Source organism: Pygoscelis adeliae, unplaced genomic scaffold (assembly GCF_000699105.1).
Source record: "Pygoscelis adeliae isolate BGI_AS28 unplaced genomic scaffold, ASM69910v1 Scaffold66, whole genome shotgun sequence".
NCBI lineage: Eukaryota > Metazoa > Chordata > Aves > Sphenisciformes > Spheniscidae > Pygoscelis > Pygoscelis adeliae.
The window spans coordinates 7,687,218-7,708,447 of NW_008825167.1; the positions used below are offsets into that span (position 1 = coordinate 7,687,218).

Genomic DNA, 21,230 nt, shown 5'->3' on the forward strand with positions numbered 1-21,230 from the left:
GAAACTAAAGCATGGAGAGAGTCGGTGGCTTTCTACGACATTGGGAGCCCATGGGAGAGTTGGGAAATTTGATAAGACTTAATACTTCCCAATCACAGATCCTAAATATTTAACTGAGCTCCCTGCTAGGTACGCTATTATAAATTTTAATGCAGCTCAGTGGCAAACTTGGAATTGGCAGAACCCTCTGTACAGAAAGAAATGCTAATGCCGTCACCATCACCACTAGTAATAATAATCACCACCCCCATTTTACTTATTATTCATTGATAATATTTTTCAATAGCTAGGCTGACATTATCCAATAAAAGTAAAAACAGTAAGACAGACCTCAGTGGGCAGAAATCAGCAGAGTTTCCTTTTCTTCAATTTATATCAAGTGGAGGTCTGAGATGAGTAAAAAAGGAAAAACTTCCCCAAAATGTATATGCATGGAGAAGGCGTACTAAAGTAAGTTAAATGGACAGATTCTCTTGAATAGTTTGTACCTTTGGTTTCATCTTTGGTTTCTGCTTGTAGGTTGTGTTCGTGATCCTTGCATGAATGGTGGAGAATGCAAAATGGTTATCTTCAGTGGGAAAATAGTATGTGATTGCAAAGGAAATTATGCAGGAAAGTATTGCAATATTGGTGAGTATAACAACCTACCATCGGGCAGGGAATTTGGAGTTTTCATCTGGATGTGAAGCTGGTGTTTTTTGCCTCTGTGTTCTATTCTGCCTTTGCGGACATTTCTTGTAGTAACTGAAGAGTCACACAGAACAAGCGTTTAATGCATTCCTCCAGTGTAAAACATAACACGCTCTTCACCGCCGAGACCCTGATTCTAAAAATATTTGTTTATGTCCTTAACTCTATGGAAAATTAAACACAGACATTTTAATCCAATTACTCGTGCCCATAAAATGAGCGCGTGTTTCTGTTTTGCAGGATCAGTCGCAGAGCTGTACTCTGGTGCAAATGCTTCCCCACAGATCCATGCGTCTTACCCCGTCCCCTCATAAAGTAGGGATTTATGCTCTGACAAAATCTAGCAGCTGACTGTATTTGGTAGCAACTAGATTCTTGTGGGAAGTAGATAAAAATAAAATGCACACCCTTTGTTTGGGTTACCTTGTACATTAAATTAATAGTATGTTTAGCCCAGTACAGCTTACCTAAAAATCCTTACTTTCACTGGTGGGTCAGGGCAGAGAAATCTGCCTTTTGGAGCCTATGTGTTAGTTCTGTGTGGCTTCTTATTAGAGAACACAGTTTTTGATATAACTTTCCTCTAGAAGATTTAACATTTCTCGCTGCAGGGGTTAAATCTGCTTGTAAAGCTTACCTGCACACTAAATCTTCATTGTATTAGTGGCTACTTTTCAAATATACAGCAGGTGTTAGGCATAAATTATAACAGACCTTCAGTCATACCAGCCTGTGATCCCAACAACTCACTGGCTACGTCTTTCTGAGTACATAAACCCCAGGTCTCATCGAAATTGAAGGCAGGACTCCTGGTAGCTATGGCGGGCACCTAGTTTGTCCTAATGGGTGCTGAGGTAAAAAAAAATGGTAACGAACACTAGCGTATGAATTGTTATCTGGTATTCTTTTTTGTTATTCTGACGGTTAACAAATGCTGTAGCCATCTATTCACCCTGGAAACAAAAAATCCATTTGGGAGACCAGCAGTGCAGCTAGAATAATAAATAGCAGGAGTGAACTGGCAAATTGAATGGCGTATGAACTGGTCCTGAACCTTCACTCACCAGGTACCCAATGAATCGTGCAAAATGGGCTTGTGACCGTTTTAAGTCCCGCCCTAAGGAGTGATATTGTAGCTCTGTTTTTTTTGTTCTTTAGCTGCCCTCGTGAGATTTGTCCCAGGCTTTGCGAATGCTGCTGCGATGACTTGGCTGAGGGGCTGCGTGTGCACGGCACGCGTGTGACCTGGCGTCCCAGGGAGGCCTGCGCGCTGCTCATCTTCACATGAAACTGCTTTTCAAATTCCTATTTCGTTATCAGCTTCCCCTGCCCAAAGCGGCAACGCTGTGCATAAACATCCACGCAGCAGGGCCTGGATTATAAATATCAGGATGACAGTGTTATAGCTGTAATACTGGTTTCTGTCTGACTAGCTTAGAACAAGAAATAAGCAGGTGCTCTCTGATTACTTGAAAATAATAAAGCAAACATTTGGTTTGCTAAACAAATGGCTTCAGATGCTTACCATCCATCTGCGTTCAGCTGCCTAACACTCCCACACAAAACGGGAACTGAAGGATTGTGTTTATGTGTCAAGGCCTTGCAAACAAGTTTAAAAATGAAAAAAACTCTTTGCTAGGATTTAGTCATTCTAAACTAACGCGAATAAATCAGTGCTGGGGTCTATAGACCTGGTAGTATCACCACACGAAGGCAATTGCATTCTGGTGAAAGCACTGGGAGCTTGTGCTCTCAGAGCACATAGAACGGATTTTTAAATATATGTCAGATTAATTTTTTCTTCAACCTTCAATTTGATGCTGTGAGCACAGCTGGCTTTTTTTCTCTGTTTTCCTTTTTACTGTCTTGTATAGTTTCTCTTGTCCAACAGGACTGAATTGTGAGGTTACTCTTTAGTCTGAATAGCTTATGGTTATAATGCTTGATTCAGAGAAAGTTACAGTGTCTCCAAAATGTACTTTATTCTAAATTATTCATTTATAGAGGCAACCTTAAACCCAAATTGTGATGCAAAAATGTCTTCTTTAAAAAAAAAAACCAACCCCACAATCAATTTAATAAACAGTAAGTACCCCAAAATGTTATTGGGCTGTGATGTGTTTGAGGTCTCTCTGATGTCCTCTGCCCTTGAATTCTACAAAGAATAATCAGTCTTCGTATGTTTCTAATGGAAAACCAGCTAATTTATCTTGACGTCAAACTCACAAATATTAATAAAAGAATTGCCATCCTAGGTCAGCTCACAAGTCTAAGTACCACTGTGACTCGAGCACTGGCAAAGTAGAGGATGACTGAGGAGTAATGTAAATAGCAGGAAATTACTGAGAAATACTTCTCCTGCTTGAGGATTTTCTTAGCAGACAGCTGGACCATCATATTTGATAGACCTTTACCTGTTTTCCATGAATTTGTCTAAACTCTTCAGAACTCCTTTACGCTTTTGCTTTTCACAGCATGCCGTGTCAAGAAGTTCGAGAATTTAAATAGATGTGATGAGAAACAGTATTTTCTATTGTTAGCTTAAAACCTACTGCCTGGTAATTTCATTTCACCCCTTTGAACAGTGAGTAAAAGAGAATAATCATAACTTTTGTGATTTTACAGATACCTATTTATCTGTCCATCAGTTGTTTCTTTTTTTGGACTACAGGGTCCCTGTCAGTATTCAAAAATCATCTTTTCACTGTTCTTAAAATTCTCTTGCAAACAATCATTATATATATGTGTATATATATTGGCTAGCCATTATCATAATGGCCACGCTATTGTTACTGGCAAATTATGAGCTGACTTAAAAAAAAATATGAGAGGTGGTAAACGTAACATAGGAGATATCTATAACAAAGGAGATTGATATACAAAAGATGGTTTCTAATATAGATTTCTATTCTTTGTGTTAATACATTATTTTCTAGCCCTTAAAGAAGAAACCTTCAGTACTAAAGAAAGAACTACCATTTTAAAAAATGTTCTAACACAGTTTATATGCATAAGATTTCAGTGAAGGTTAATTTCAAAGGAAATTAGATACATCACCAACAAATCCCTCCCCAAACAGCTGCTGTTTAAAATTATTCAATGATCCATTTTTAATTAAGTTTAATTCATAATAATTGCACTTAAATATGCACTTATTTTCAGAAATAAGGATTTTGTATTAAGAGAGTAACTGTATTCACTTTGGAGACAGAGTTCTTGCTAAGAGAGCTCTGAATCAAGGCTTTAACTGAAAATTCAGAATTAATTATTGAACCCTGAGTAGCAATAGTTGTCTTATTGGACAGAGAAAGTTACAAAAAGGGTCCAGACCCAGCCACTTTGGCAGTGATAAATGTGAGGAAGCAGTGAAACCTGAGAAGGATGTGAGTGTGATATTTCATCTCTGGCCCAAGTTGGCATAGGGAGTGGAGAGGGAATTTTTTGGGAGATGTTTAACTTCAGACATTTTTAGCTTCGTTGGAGGTGAAAACTTGTGGCAAACAGTTATAAATGTGTAATTGTAAAATTACTTTGACATTTGATGGTTCTTTGAACAGATAGGAGCCATGGTAGAGATGTTGGGTGAATACAGAAGGACACACAGCTAATGGAAGAGGAGGAGCTATTTGGCCAGAGGACAGACAATTCATTATAATAACCATTTATGCAGATGTTGAAGGGAGTTGGAAGGTGAAGGAAGGAGATGTAGAATTTTTTTTTAAGGGATTGGTGCCTTTAGGTTTCTGTGGTCGAAAACCCACCATTGCATTCACACTATCGGCATTAGTTGACATGCAAGTGGGAACTAATATATATTTTGCCCCATTTCCTGGGTAAAAGCACTTCCTTCTCCTTACCATTGCTTTGGTACTGTTTTTAGGCGTGGGTTAGCAAATTTGGGGGTCTCATTTGTATTTTTAGGTTTATTCTTGATTTATTGGAGGGTATGTTAGTGGGGTATCTTTATTCTGTTTAATTAGCTGCCAAGCCTTTTCCTGAATCATTTAGTCTATATAGGTGGCTTTGTTGTGTTACTGTTGATCAGATGAATAGCTGGTAGTCATATCTGGATAACTGAGGTTGGGTTTAACACTACATATTCCAATGGTTTGTCAGCTTTTAACTGGATTTTTAGGGTGTAGAATTAACTTAATCATTGGGTGGTACAATGTTCTTGCTGGCTTGCTGGGTTTATTTCTGGCCTGTTTGTTGTGTTAGGACTCAGCAACAGCTCAGGATCTGTTCTCGAGAAACTATTTGTAAAAATAAGGTAGCCGTGTAATAAAGTACATCAGTGGGATGGATGAGTTGTGGCAGATTTTGGTACTTTTCATGATTAAACTAATGAAGAGGTAGAAAGCAGGCACATGGAAAGCCTGTTTGGATTTGTGTCACTGTGGCTGTGGGTTACAGCAGATGGTAGGTTTAAGAGTATTGGGAGGACTGCACAGGGGATTATATGTTTTGAGGTTTCTTTGGATTGAGGTGGTAGATGAGGCGCTTAGGGACATGGTTTAGTGGGCATGGTGTTGTTGGGTTGATGGTTGGACTCGATGATCTTGGAGGTCTCTTCCAACCTTCCTGATTCATTTAGTCTATATAGGTGGCTTTGTTGTGTTACTGTTGATCAGATGAATAGCTGGTAGTCATATCTGGATAACTGAGGTTGGGTTTAACACTACATATTCCAATGGTTTGTCAGCTTTTAACTGGATTTTTAGGGTGTAGAATTAACTTAATCATTGGGTGGTACAATGTTCTTGCTGGCTTGCTGGGTTTATTTCTGGCCTGTTTGTTGTGTTAGGACTCAGCAACAGCTCAGGATCTGTTCTCGAGAAACTATTTGTAAAAATAAGGTAGCCGTGTAATAAAGTACATCAGTGGGATGGATGAGTTGTGGCAGATTTTGGTACTTTTCATGATTAAACTAATGAAGAGGTAGAAAGCAGGCACATGGAAAGCCTGTTTGGATTTGTGTCACTGTGGCTGTGGGTTACAGCAGATGGTAGGTTTAAGAGTATTGGGAGGACTGCACAGGGGATTATATGTTTTGAGGTTTCTTTGGATTGAGGTTTAGGTAGCAATAATGTTTTTGCTAGTATTTTTGTCATGATGAAGTATGAATTTGTTGAAGGTATTTTTGAAAACTCTTTCTGTTTTCTAGTGGTTTTTTTTCCTAGTTAGGCTATGGGTAATAGAATTAGAGGGGTGCCATAGCTTTAAAGAAAGTGTGAGTGGGAATGTTAATTGTGGAAGGTTTATGGTTATATAAGGAGATGTGTTGTTGTATGTCAGAAGTAGGTTGAAGATTTTTTAGAAAAGGAAGATGACAGGATAGCTGAATATATAATTACATACAGAAAAAAACCCTCTTGGCCACATCTTTGGGGGTTAAACTGGGGGAGTTCGAGGTAATAGAAGAAGTAAAAAAGACAGCAAACCCACCTTTTTAGCAGTTGATTTACTGAAATAGGGTGTTTACAGTTTTCTACTAAAAAAGGTACTTTAGTAAAGGAAATTCAGCTCTGAAGGCTGGAGGGAAAGTTTTAAATCTTTTTCTTCTGAAGAAGACAGTGAGAAGAAGATAATGTCTTAACTTTTTGGTTTATGTTTACCAATGTTATTCTATAATCTACTAGAATGCTTTTGGATTAGTGTTTGATTTTTTATTTGCTAGGATCCCAGGGGGAAAAAAAAGAAATAGGGTGAAGTATAATAACAAGGTCAGCTGGCTGACAATGATAAGTGAGTATTCAACCAGTCAGTCCCCCACTGAGCTTGGATAAGTAGGTCTGCTACTAAGAGTCGAAGAGGATTTGTAAGTGGGGCTGAGATGCTGCTTGTTGTTTGCATGTGTGGAGCATTGGAATTTGTAATAAAACTAGGATGGAGAAGAATAAGGTTAGTTTTCCTCCATGGTTGTGGAATAATGGATGGAATAGCAGACAAAAACCCATCATTATGGTTTGATATGGCTTGGAGAGGTGACTACATGGTTTGCAGGGGTAAAGTTTTATGGGTCCCTTGTGAGGTTGCATGAGGGCAGGGCAAGTGTTAATAAGGCAAGGTTATTAACCTTGCAGAAAATTGTAAGGGCAGGTTGGATTTTTATCAGACTTTGAATTATTTCAAAATAATTCAAATAATGCTGGAGTTCCATGGAGAAAAACTAGGTCTAGTAGACTACCACCTGCAATGATAAATGGTAGGAGGAATTGGAAGATGAAGAATTGAGTGAGCATGGCATTATCAACTGAGAACCCACCTCTGATTCACTGCACTAAGATAGTGCCAATATAGGGGATGGTGGACAGGAGACTAGCAATAACTATGGCTTCACAAAATGATAATTATAAGGTGTCGTTTATGGAGGTGATAGATGTGAGCAACAATAGAGATGCCACTGATCTCCCAGGTTTTTTTTTATAGAGTTAGGAATTATTATAAAGATTTTGGCTGATACAGAGAAAAATGCAAGTGAAGAAGGGAGCACTGTATGCATGGAGGTTATGGATTAGTCCTTTACACTTGACATCTTGGCAAATGTGGCCTAAAGAGGAGAAAGCTAATGAGCTATACTGTCAGCAGTATAGCATATAGCAAAGATTAACTCTATAAGGATTGAGCGATAAGGCAAATACCAAGGAATAGGCAAAAATTTCTCCAGTCAGAGACAGGAGTAGGTTGGAGATCAACAGAGGACTCAATTTTTACAAAAAAATGCTTTTTTTTCAGATGTTGGTGGGCACTAAGGTTTCTGTGGTGCCTTCTGTGCTCCTACAGCGGTGCCTTTTTAGATGACAAGTCTTTGTTGTAATCCTAGTATAAACTAATATGATTAATATTAGCAGCTGCTCATATGGAGCGGTTGCTTAGTCCTTACTCTTACGATAGGGTGCCTGACTTGGCAGCAGCGTTAGTTATTGGGTGCTGGTTAATTCAAGGCCATAAAGGTGTTTTTAATCCTATTTTTGATTTATTTGACACATGACAGTGGTATCACTTAATTACGTTTTATAGAGGGCACATCTCTTGAAATGTGAAGGGACAGACATCTTTTAATCCATGCAATCTGTTTTGCTGTATAATTGCCAGTTAGGAAGGCGGTTGAAGGGAAGATGCGGTAGACGTGGCACAGCAGCTCACAGGCTTTCAGCTCACCCTTTGGATAACTGCAGAAATCTCCATTGCATTGTTTGTCTCCCCCATTGCCTGCTTTCTCCCACCAGCCCACGTTGGGTGCTTCAGGTGCTCCAGGGGCCCCCTTCTCATTACTGGCTCTCTACAGAGCAACTGCCCATCCACTGACCATCGTTAATTGCTATACAGTCTGTTTCTTTTCCTGTCCAGAGACTTATCTTGGGTTATACTCTTAACACATAAGGACATACAAGTATATTCAAAAGAATGAAAGCTTTCACTGTGAATTAGGCACTCAGGTACTCTTGAAAGTCCCATAAGGTAGTCCATGCAACAGGTTGTTTCGCTGTCAAAGTAATATAGCACTGAGATTTGCTTGCTGCTGGAATTTCTTTCCCCTACCTATTGACAACCTATTTCCTAAATACGTTGCTCCTTTTAGCTCTATATACTTACCTATTTGATTGCATTTATGACTCTGTAAATCGTAACTATTGTGCTAGAATTGAAGATAAACAATAGAAAAATGAAATGGAAAAAGAGCCAGCCCTTCCTTTTATCTAGGATATTACTTTTCTAAGCTCTAAGAAAATACTGGCAGAGTTTATACATTTCTGGATTTAAACCTTTATATGAAAGAATTCAACTTAGAAGGTAGATTTGTACATTAGCTTTTATAACAAACATAAATCTCTTCAATTTTAGCTCAGTTGATCTAAGTATTTGCAGGTACGAAGGTACAAAGATACTTTGGAGAAGAAATATATTAAAAAATAAATTGTTCCAGTGAATGGAGTGTGCCACCCCTATGTCAGGATGCAACTTAAACAGATCTTTTGTGCTATATAAATCACTTTGTTTTCCCAGCCTTAAATCCATCCTTGTTTTACATGGTAAGTTTCTATTACATTTAATTCATTACAAAAGGATGCCAATTTTTCCACATTTCTGCCTAGTTTTTGGCTCAGACAAATTTTTTGTGTGTTTCATAATCAGGCTACGGTTTCAGCAGGGATTTATTGCAGTCTTAGGTGCTGTCAGTCCAGAGGTTTTATTGTTATTCAATGAACCAGAAAGCAGCACAACTATTTGCATCAGTTATTTGTTATAAATTAGTGACATGCATTATCTGCTGTTGTATTAAATCATAAGCCCAAACAGAAATACTGAAATCTAGATAAATACTGTAAATGTATGATTGAATTATATAGAAATATAGCTATATAGATGTATAGCTTCCCTTATACTTCAGTTGTGGTTTATGTTCATTAATTTGCAAACTCTGAAAGCTACAGTGGGTGCTGTTATTCTCACTTTCACAGACAGGTATTAGTGCATGAAAATGTGAAGCAATTTGCTTCAAGCCAGGAACAGTCCAGTCCCGGGGCTGCTGCCATGCAATCTCCTGCCCCTATGCATTAGACTTCACATTCTCATCATTAAAGAGTGAAAAAGGTGGCAACTGCTTTCTTCAGTGCAGTCTATGCCCACCTGACCACCTTCCTAGATATTTACAGAGATTTTCAGTGGCACAGGGAGCCGCTGAAAGATAAACCAAATCTTCCTTTGGAGCAGTGCTAGGTTAATATGGATGTCCTTCAAAGTTCTCTGCGTGATGTTTGTTTCATTTTGCACAGGAATATTTGCCTTGTTGCTTTCAGAGTACCTGGGGGGTTTCAGTGCTTTATCTGACGAAGCGAGATAAAGAGCAATCTCTATGAATACTGGAGACTCCTTTCTGTCACATGTTTATTGCCAGCTCAGACTAGTGGCTAGCTGCACTTGCAGCGGGGGAAGGGCAGCTCCCTGAAATCAAAGACTTTCACACCTTTCATCTCTGAGGGCACCCCACTGCTACCCGGGGAAAGGAGATCAGGGAAATTCTAAGTGAATCAAGAAAAGATGGACCCTTCTGCAGGCATCCGACGAGTCTGAGCTCCTGTAGGAAGGAAACTTGACTTACACCCTTGTAAAGGATGCCTTGGAGAGCAATGCATCCTGCAATGCTGAGGCAATGTTAGCAATAAGCTTATGCAGAGGCATAAAATTTCATTGTCCATTGCTATTCATCTTCATTGTTAATAGATGAAACAGGATCAGGTGGAAATATACATTGATAGACATATTCGAAAGGCTTCAGAGAGATATGAATGCCCTGTCTTGCAAACCAGCTGCTACCTAGCGAGTGCTGAAATGCTCTCTGACCAGTGTGGGGGATGTAGGGCAGGCACTCAAGCCTTTGGCTCTGGAGCTTTCTGTGGCACTGCAATAGGAGTGGACATGTGGTCCGGGGAAGCTCCGGACGGAGGATGTTCTCCTAATTCCACCAAGGTTTTGCTTTAGTTTATGATTTTCTAAAGAACTCTTCCATCTGGATAACGGATAATTAAGACACTGGAGAAGACCTCCTGTAAAGGCAATTGTAAGCAGAAAGGGGACTTGTGTCCTTCTCCTCTTCCCTCCTCTCCCTTCCTGCCATCAGCTGATACAGAAATTCATCTAATATTGTATTTAATAAAAGCATTACAGGTTGGTCAGGGATAAAACAAAGTATTACTGAATGAAAGGGTAACTTAAACCTGTCCTGTCCGAGGATTAGGACCATCAGGGGAAAAATGTATTTTTATTAACAGAATGAAACAGCTTACGCATATCTGGAAGGAAAAAAGCTCAAAAAACCATCAAAGCTCAAAAACATTAGGTAAATTGCTGATGAGATGTTTGGGGGAAAAGCAAATCTAAAAGATATGTTGTTTTCTACAGAAAGACTTCCAAAAGAAACTCATAAAACCGTTCACGTATGTAACTACAGAACCTGAAACAAGATCTGGTGACAAAAAGTCTTGTGAAATGTTTTCAGGAAGTTAGCAGTTAGAACTGGTTGGATAACTGCTATTTCAGGTTGCTTTTAATTTTAGGACCCGAAACTGCTTTTTACTGAAAAATTAAAAGGCAAAGAATCGGTGTGACATGCTGATAAGATATGCCATCCTAACACAACTAGAATGTTTTATGTGAGCTATGTAAAGCTCCTGAATTTAAAAAAAAATCATAACAGGAAATTATTTCTAGTTTTAAATGTTAATGATTTTTTTTTTTTCTGAAAAGAAACGAACAGTGGCATAGGTCTGCAGAGTAACTTGGATCTGCATTTGCATCAAAACTTTCATCATCTGAAAGTTTAGGCCATTTCTACTCTTAACATAGTGATTGGCAGTACCGCAGGGAAGTGAACGAATAAGAAAAAAATATATATTATGTCCTCCATTACTTTCTTCCACATAAGAAAATAAATATGTTTCAGATTTATGAGAAGTTGCAGAAGGTATAAAGAATTGAGAATGAAGAATTCCCAGTCAGAGCAATCCACTAAGAACTGCTGAAAGCAGACCACCTACACACTGTTTCTGACAAAGATGGAAAAAGGTTTTCCAGTGCTGCAACAGTTCAAAAAAGAGTATTAGAAACAAAAGATCTATACAACTGCAATAGTTTCAGAGATTTTTTTGAAAACTGTTTGTTTTGAGTTATAGGTGATAAAATGTGTTAGGTTTTGCATCTACTTCTTAATGGCCTTAGATACATAATGAAGTGCCCTTTAATGAGCTGTGATGTGGGTACCGTGGTGCTACTGCAAGCCAGTCAAACGAAGCTTGCTGGAGTGGAGAATAGACCGATGGAAAGCTACTAGTGAAACAACTGTGTTAACCTAGATGCTTCTCCACAAGGTATAAGATTAAGTCACTTTACTCCTGTGCCCAAAATACTCCTTAAATACTCCCAAAAAGAAACAAAAAACTGTCAGAGAGATATTACTGTTCCTCTCAACAAGTGCAATATGTATTCCAAGCTTCTTAGTTACAGGAGGAGAACATGAGGGATGATTTAGAAAGGGACCAAAGTCTTCCAGTTATAAACTTCTGGCAGCTTTAGCAATGGCTGGCAGGCCTGACGAAACAGAGATGCATTGGATTTTAAGCCTGACAAGGATGAGCACAACTTGTAAACACCATCTGCAAGATGTCCAAACCATTGGTATTGCAGAATATGTTCTGCACTGAAACAGAATCTCGTTTCATCCTCATAAAAGTGGTCTAAATAATTTCTGAATGTAATAAATACAGTACAAATAAAAACAGCACCTGGCACTTCCTTGGATAAATCAAAGAATTCGGCATACAGCATGATGGTGGTATTTTGATGACACTGTTTCAGGCAAACAAAGCAGCGTAACTTGCAACTTGCCCAGAAGATAAACGGCAGGGTTGCCAAGAGATGGTTACTATTGCTAGCAACACAAATGAGAGACAAATTATTTTCTGTGAGCTCCTAGATTATGGTTGTTACAATATGAGTTTGATTTAATGTTATGTTCACAGTTATTGAAATAAAGGGAATTTGATTCAGGGGGTGGGTGAGAGAAAATGTTGTCTCACCATCTCAGAAGTGTCTGCCAGCCCAAGCTAGAAAACAAATTTTGCAAAGTATTTGTATGCTGACTCACACTGAAGTTCTTGCACCAAACTTCTTGACCTCCAGCTCCCAAATTTATGCCATATGCTTGCTTGTGGTTTTGAGGTCTGTTGCTCCACTGATGACTTGAAAGGATAATTGACAACAGCAGTTCATTGCTGCGATTCACTATTTCAGTGCTGGTTATATTCCCTGGTTCATGTGTCACCTTATTCTGTCAAAATAAACAGATCTTTGGCATTAGCTGTCCACACTGTGTAGTGTGATAGATAATCCTCAGTGTGTTTTTCAACAGTAAAGGAATACCATGATGCTATATATTTAAGTATGTTTATAGGTTTAGAAGAAGATTCCACTGGTCTTGCAGATGTCAAGGATAAGTCACACTGACATGGCTGGGATAAGAAACCCTCGGAGGCTAGGTCACAATTAATCCTCTTTGTACATTAGATGGTTTTGTGTTTCCTTTGGGATACTCTGAGCTGTGTTTTGAGGTGTAGACTTTCTGCTCAGTGTAGCTATTTGTATACAAATGCATCCCCATATGTTTTTGAGCCATAATGCTGGTATGCGCTGTTGACAGATCTTGGCAGCTGAGTATACAGGTCATAGAATATGTATGTGTCAGGCCTATCTGAAGAAATAACCCATGTGCAGGTGACAAAGAAATGGGTTTTGAATAAGAAAATTCAACCCACTTGTTAAATTTTTGCAAAATTTATGTATTTGCAATATGTAGCAACATGGACATAGTGTATATATATGTAAAGAAGTATTTTCCAAAATCAGGCCTTTTAAGCACTTACTGGCAGGGCAGGATTGTTTTCACTGCTTTACAACACAGATATCTCTATCTGAGGTGGTTGGCTTAAGCTCCCTTTATTGTCAATGGACATTCAATGGACATTCAGTCAATGCAGTCAAGAGTACATGGCAAGATTCATCTCATCTTAAAAAAGTCACCTCAAACTGGCTGGATCAGTTTGGTGCTAGAAATGCCTGTTTCTCTTAATTGACTAAAAAGGGAGTCTCCAGTGATGAGCTCAGTTGTGTCTAAAATTAGACAGGAGGAATCCCAGCCATATTGCTGACATTGCTGCAGATTGCCGACTAAAATCTTCGTACTTCCTCGCAGTATGAATTTTAGGTCTAATTTTCTGCCGTACTGCTTGTTGAATAGTTATTTGTGCATGTGTAAAACAAGGCTAACTCACTACTAATTTTAAACAGAATTTTTAACTGCTTGTGTTCTTTTATTAAAAAAAAATCGTCATTTGATACATTCAATTCCTGTGAAAGGTAAAAGGCACTGTACAGAATTGGGCCCCCTGGCTCTCATTTGGGACAGCTGTGAAGTAAGTATTTAACATGTAATTAACATTGATTCCTGACCAGTGTCTTATGCTTTACCAGTTCCTAGCCATCGGTGCTATGTTGGCAATGGCACAGAGTACAGAGGTATGGCAAAGACGACCATTTCTGGACACAGCTGCTTGCCTTGGGATTCAGACTTGCTTTACCAAGAGCTACATGTCGACAGTGTGGAGCAAGCAGTACAGCTTGGCTTGGGGCCATTCTCTTACTGCAGGTGAGAAAAGTTCTCATTTGCCCTGTATTTGTAAATCAAGAGATGGATGTATTGTGGAAGGGAGAAGGGCCATGAATCTCAAAGCAGGTGTTATCCCTGTCTCGGAGAAGCTAGACTGACTTTAACAGCCTGACACAAGGGATGTAAGTGTACAGAAGACAAGATCTGGTAGACAGGCTAGATCAATAGCTTGGTCTGCCAAATGAAGCTTAGACACAAAATAATGTTGGAGATTCCAGGTCATTTTTTTTTCTGGGATTTTTTTTTTTTTTTCAAATGAGACCATAGTGACTCCATAAATGACTATCCAAAGGGAGAAAGAAATGTGCTAGGCAAATTGAAATGGTTAACTTTTGATTTCTAACTAACTCTTAAATTGTGAAATATGTAACATAAAGGAAAATATTTTCAGAAGTGAAAAGTTATTTGAAAATGAAAAATCAAAGCAATATACTTCAATAATGTTGACATGGAATGTCAAATTTCTTTCCTGTATTTCTTCCAAAGGAAAATTATTGCAAAATAAGATTTCACAGTATTTCAATTTTGATTGAACCACACATATGATAAACTACATTTCTGCTAAAGTTTTCTGTTCAGCTGTAATGAAAATAGCTTGTGGTATATAGGTTTGTGCTTTCTTCCCAGTCACTTTATGTTCCCTCTGTCTTTGAGGTCTTAATGAAATCAATGGATATCCACAAACAAAGGAAATGTTTCCATTTAGAGACAATCCTGGAGATGAGCAAATGCTAGAAATGGCAAACTTCAGATGCTTCTCCATAAATTATTGGTTGATGTCTAGGTTTTGGGTTTTTGGGTGGGTGTGTTGTTTTTTTTTTTCCTTTTTGGGTTTTTTTTTTTTTTTACATGGAAGTTAGACCAGTATTTCAGGAAGATCAGAATAAATTGCACTTCCTAATTTGTTTGGTGATAAAAAGCATGCATGCATGCGGAAAGTAGCTCTTCTCTATCTAACACAAACTAATAACCAGTTCCTACACCCTCCCTCAATCCAGATTGGTTTGCTTTCCAAGGCTTGGTCCTGATTCAAGCACTTAAGTATGAGATTTATGGTGTCCCAGCATGGCAATTTATCGGGCACATATTTTATGCTTTGATAAAACTTGATCCCTTTGATTTGCATCATTTAAGCACAATATTCACTTGCAGATTTGAAATGCAAAGAATAAAATGGTGTAGGAGCTGATGTGTTCATGTTCTGTAGAGCTGTGAAAAAAGCTTTTCACTTTTTTGTCAGCTTGTTACAATTTCTGGGGATATCGCTGCTACACTATATAATCCTGCAGATATCTTCTTCTTCAAATAGTCTAATTTAGAAACATTGTTGGCGGAAGATGACTCAACCTGTGTTGCTTCTTCAGTTCTGAGAATTTGAAAGTGCTTTAATCTTTTTCTGAAGAGCAGTCAGATTAAAAAAAAAATAATATTGAAGAACCTTACAACAATAGATAGTGCTTCTGATAAATCCAACTGAAATCAGAATTACTGTTCATCTGGAGCCCTGAATTACCTTGTCTATTTTTCTTGGCCTACTGAAGATCTTCCTGGGTCTTCAAAATTTCCCTGTAACTGGGCAAATTTCTGGTTACTTATATGGCGTTGATAAAAACAATTAGGCCGTACGATGGAGAAACCGTAATGGAATCAAACCAAAACCTGTTTAACACCAAGGTAACAAAGGGCTAAACTGTTTCTGATATTCTTTTTTCTTCCCCTTTGGAGGAATACAGTATTTTCTTGAGGTAATCTTTCATTTCCTCAGACTCTCCAGGGAATGTGAACTTGAGCTTCTCAAATTCATTTTTGCTATTCTTGTTATGGATTTTCTATGAATCTACCTGTGTTGGAATTTCCTTGCTTAAAAAAATAATCTAAAAAAGGAATCTCTCCCATGGGATTTAGTCCTGGAAATAGCTGAGCTGGTATCTGTTAAAGCACTTCAGTGTGGGCTGTATTTAAACCATGTGAACGTGCTCATGCATCCAAATACTTGTAGGCAAATTTTACAGGTGTTTAGTCATGTGTCTGTATTTCAGGTCCTAGAGAACCTTAGACTTGGTTAGCTTTAAGCATGAAGAACGCTACTGAAAGGCTGCTAGCCCATTTAGGGGTTAGCAGGTGCTTCAGCGCTTTGTCAGATGGCTCAAAACCTGAGAGTCCTGTCAGTCCTTTGCATGGTGCAGAGGAAAAAGCAGGAAACCTCTGGGAAGTTTGGAACAACAGTGTGGTTAATGCTTGTAATTCACTCTCCCCCTGAATTAACTAGAAATCCAGATGATGATGAGAAGCCGTGGTGTTACATCACGAAGGACGACAGTTTGTCTTGGGAGTATTGTGACGTTCCATCCTGTGGTATGTAAAGGCTCTCTTAAAATCCATGTTATGAATGAATGACGAAAGATTTATTGATACTAGAACAAGCTTTCACTGTATAATTTTGAATGTTCTACTGTTCCCAGGAGTGTTGAATATTTTACTCTTTGCAGTAAATCAAATGACAACAACAAGCTTTTTTTTGCATTTTTTGGAGCTGTGATACAATCTGTGATTTTTGTCCCGAAACACTGTATAACAGCGGTGTCACACTACTGCTTTCCATCAAAATCATCCCAGTATCACCAAATTTTCTGCTAGAACATGCAAGACATCAGAAATGATTAATGCTTTGGTACAAACTGTTATCACTCAGGGAATTACGGGCCCAGAGAAGTGAATGGGCCTCTGTGAGCAAATAGAGGATGGGATCCTGAAGATGTATGAGACACAGTATTTAATTCCAAAAACTAAAGATTCTGCTCTTCCCCTAAGTTAATATTTAACTGTTGTTAATGTTGAAGCTGACCTTTGGAATGGAGTTGTAATCTGAAAAGTCAGTTTATAATGTGGTCCTTTTAGTTCCCTTTTATGGTTCTAATGCATTTGATAGATGATGTTAACACAAGCGTCCTAGTCTTGCTACTGTAATGGCAAAACTCAGTCCAGAATCCGAAAATGAAGATGTGATGTATCATGCATTCTGTTGGGCCTCCTCCGGTAGTGAAGATTATATTTGTACTGGTAAATGAAACAGTGTCTTGGGAATGTTCACAGATGCATTTAATTTACACTAGTACATGTGTAGCCACTGTTGGGAATAGGCATAGCGTTCAGTCTTGCAAGTCTCCTGAGGAACTGAATGAGATTCAGTTGTATGTGAATGTTTAATGATAATTTAATGAATCTTTCTTTTAAAGACTCCTATAAAAGTTCCAGTACTTAGAAATCACAAGGATTTATAGTTTGATGCCATATCCCTTTGTATCTCAGCAAGCAGGGAAAGGAGGCCACCACTTCCAGACAATGTAGATAGTTCTGCAGTTACCAGAAGACCATGTGGGAGAAGACACAAAAAAAGAAGTTTTGTGAGACCTAGGATTGTTGGGGGATCTTCATCTCTGCCTGGATCTCACCCCTGGACAGCAGCTATCTATATTGGAGAGAGTTTCTGCGGTGGAAGCCTTATTCAGACTTGCTGGGTTGTGTCAGCAGCACACTGCTTTGCTAACAGGTAAATTCACCCGTTAGTTTGACAGTAGGTCTTCTCTTCCTCATAGTCACCGTCTGCTTGTGACTCACAACAAACCTGAACTGAAGCAAGTGAGAAAGAAGATGGGATTTTAAAAGGCCAATGTTTCAAAAGGAGTTTCTGGCAATTTGGGTGCAGTTCATGGGCTATCAAATAACTTGCAGTCCTGTTGTCTCACAAGACCTTATCTTGTTCTTTAAGGAGTCTCAAAGAAGCTAAATGACCCGACTGAAGGAATAAGGTAGTGCTGAGCAGGACAGAATGGGAGCTTGCATGTGCGGGCATCTGCAAGGGGATATAAGTATTTCTCTTCCTGCCAGTTACCTTTTTGAACGTTTATGCATGCTTTGAGATGTAACAGAGATGACTATGCTCATTGCTGGGTTTTGTTCAAAAAGGCTGACAGAGCCAAGCAATGATTTATTAAAGACAATAAATTACCATTGGTTGACACAAATAGAGTGGGCTGAGCTTTACAAAAAGCCAAAGGGAAGAACTGAACTGTTAAATTTTTGAGGCTGATTTCCTTGAGAGGTGTTTTGGGGTTTTTGGAGGGTTTTTTTCCTCCAGCTGTGGGACACTGGAGAGAATATTGACTATAGGATGCTCTTACTTCATTCTAAATATTTAATTTTCCACAAATGCTGAACACTTTCCCCGATTTCAGTTTGATCACATTGATGGGAAAAATATTACATCATTTCATACCCATTGTTCCTTTGCATAGTAAAGAAGCCAAGAGAAACAGAAAACCTCGTGCCAGAATACATACACTGATAGCTTGTAGAGCTAATAATACCATTGCGAATGCTGTACTGAAGCATTTGGAGCTCGAGCCACAATGCATTTGTTTTTCAAATGTTGTGAAATAGCTACTAACTTTGGCAGCTATTCAGGACATTTCCACCCACTTCCAGCTGGTGGTTTGGTACATACAGATTTTCCATAATTGCTGCATTGTAATTTGCACTCTTCCGTATATTTAGTACCTCTGAGTTAGCCACAATTTCAACTGTTTTCCGCTAGGCGACAATAGATACCTGTGCAGTTAACTACTTTTTTTTTTTTCCTTTTCTGTAACCCCTCCTGTTTTATTTCTTTTCCTGAATGAACCACCTGTAAGTCATAGTATAACCATTCATTGCCTTTAAAATCTATTCTAAATACTACCCTGGGAAGCAAACTTCCACTCTGTTTTACACGCCCAAAACCTGATTTTCAAGGAGGTTGGTTTACCACTGCAAGAACACTGAGAAAATCCTAGCCTCACATATCGATCGAAGAATATTTTATTGTCCTCTTGCTTTCCAGTCACAGAAAGATAAACTTTGTGCTTTCCTTTGTTAATTATAAGCATATTTATTGTTGCAGGGTAGCTGCTGGTTCTCTGTGTTGCAATTAGCCAGAATCTCTTTCCTCTAAGTCCATTACTGTTGATCATTGCTTCATGCTCAGTACTGGAGGAGACTCCACAGTGTTTTTGTATCTGATGGGCACTTCTCATGCAGAGAAACACAACTAGGGAAACCGCAATGATTTGACCACTCTGCATCTGTGCATGATGCTTGACAGCAGATACTTTCTGCTCCTGCACTGGATAACAAAACATATGAGTGCTCTGATGTCGAAGACAGTTGCTAACTAAATTCATTGTAGACTTACGCACACGCAGATCAAATTGGTTTTAAAGCAAGAGTGAAATTTGAATTCTGTTGCTTTCAAAGCTAGAGAATTTACTGCCTTTCCAAACACTTTCTGATTATTCCCAAATGTCCCTTTCTTCCCAACTGTTGTACTGGTTCTTATTAGTTGTCTGTCCTAGGACACTGGGTATGAGAGAACTGTGGTCTTTTAAAAGTAAACAATCAATAGCTGAAAAAGATGGTGTCAATTACAACAACTGTGTTCTCCTCTGAGCGTGGTTTTTCCCATTAGATCAGGGTGCTGTTGGGACCTTCCTCCACCAAGTTGCTTTTGATTCTAGGCAACAGGTTTAACATAGATCAGTCTAATCGCAGAGCAGAAGTGGTGATAGCTCTTAGGTGGAAGCTGCCCAGACGTTCCTGAGTTGTCAGTCTGCCAGCACCTTTAAAATCTTGACCCACGCCTGTAATATTTTAAGAGCCTGGTTTCCCAGAGAAATGAGATATCCACCACTGACTCATCTTTTGGTCCCTCATTTCTTCCTCGGTAATTTTTGTACTCATTTGCAAAGTCTGGTTGAGGTTGACTCAGTTAAGTTTCTAGAACAAGAAGTGCTCGCGGCCCCTGAAGATGCTTGTTAGCCAGACAGCAGCTGGGCAGCAGTGCCTGTGCTTGCCTTTTACTTCTGTCAAGGAGCAGCAGCCTTTAATTAGGCTAATCAGGACTCACAGAGCCTGGGACTCGCTATAACATTAGTCATCTTTTTCCTGGCCCACAGTAGGTAGGAAGCCTGGGAAACAGGTCAAGGCATTATGAGAGGGTAAATAATGGATGTGGTGGGGAGCTGAGGTTATTACAGTTCATAGGACACACAGCCATTAGAAATTAAGTTTTGTTTGACCTGCTAATCACAGAATTGCTTGTTCTCTCTTTTGTATTACAGCCCACTAAAATCCACTATTACGGTAGTTCTGGGTCAGCATATATTTAATAGAACAACTGATGTAACACAAACATTTGAAATAGAAAAATACATTTTGCATCCTCAGTATTCGGTGTTCAACCCTACTGAACATGATATTGGTGAGTATTTTTGTTCTTGCAGTTTTATTTTTTGTTTGCTCAACTTAGTTTCAAGTTTAGTTGATATGTCAAAAACTGCCTTCATAGTGGAAAAATCGTAGGCATTAGGAGAGGCTTTTGAGTGCAGAGCGTTCTTAGTTCTACCAGAGTTATAACAGCATCTGAAAGCTAGACAAATTCAGATGAGAAATAAATTGTAAATTTTAAATAATTATGATAATTAGCCTTTGGAGCAATTTACCTAGATGTATGGCAGATTCATCATCACTTCAAGTCTTTGTGGGATTAGGCATTTTTTCAACTGAAGCAGAATCTGTGGGCTTGATGCAGGAATTACTTGGTAAAATTCTATTGTCTGTATTGTATAGAGGATATGACTAGATGAATATAATAGCTCCATCTGCTCCAAAGATCTATCTTACTAAGAATCGTTTTTTACACTGAAATAGATTTAAAAATCAGCTGTCTTATCTGTCAAAAGTTAAATGCCCTTCTGATTGACCTTATAATATGAGTCAGAATGACAACGTAACAGCAACTCCTTGTTTTCCGATCTGCTCTGCAGAAGGTGGCACGTCACCCCGGAGTATCAAGCTGTGTGAGCACTTTGTCTATGAGACTATTTAATAGCCTGGCATCGGGGATATTTTAGATCAGTCATGTGCTGGCTTTTTTTTATTTCCCAGGTGGTGAATATTTTCCAGTATGTAGTAAAGAGCATTCAGATTCTGTGTTGGTGGGAGCTCTGTCACAGCGTACCAGGAGATAAACAGGATTTGGGGTATTACTCTGCTCTGAAATATCCTGGCAGAAACCACCATTGGGACTTTGAGATCTAACTTTTTGAATTACTCTGAAATTCGGCATGCCTCACTGAGGTGCAATGTCCAAATCTAGGGTCAGCAGAACATAGAGTTCCTAAGATGTGCCCCACTGCAAACAATCAAGCAGGCAGAAACTGAGGGGAGAAAGATGTGGGGGCACATTCTGCCTTCTCAGTGATTTCTACTGATGCAGCAGAAG

At 38.8% G+C, this 21,230-nt stretch overlaps 1 protein-coding gene across 1 annotated transcript in view; it reads left to right on the forward strand.

Annotated features, from left to right (window-relative positions):
- Nucleotides 1–21,230, forward strand: part of HGFAC (HGF activator) — a 45,450-nt gene that overhangs the window by 16,871 nt on the left and 7,349 nt on the right. Inside the window, exons 7-11 of the mRNA XM_009328818.1 lie at nucleotides 520–630; nucleotides 13,717–13,891; nucleotides 16,182–16,267; nucleotides 17,222–17,462; nucleotides 20,068–20,207. Of these exons, the coding sequence (XP_009327093.1) occupies nucleotides 520–630; nucleotides 13,717–13,891; nucleotides 16,182–16,267; nucleotides 17,222–17,462; nucleotides 20,068–20,207 (753 nt within the window). The remainder of the gene's footprint in view (nucleotides 1–519; nucleotides 631–13,716; nucleotides 13,892–16,181; nucleotides 16,268–17,221; nucleotides 17,463–20,067; nucleotides 20,208–21,230) is intronic.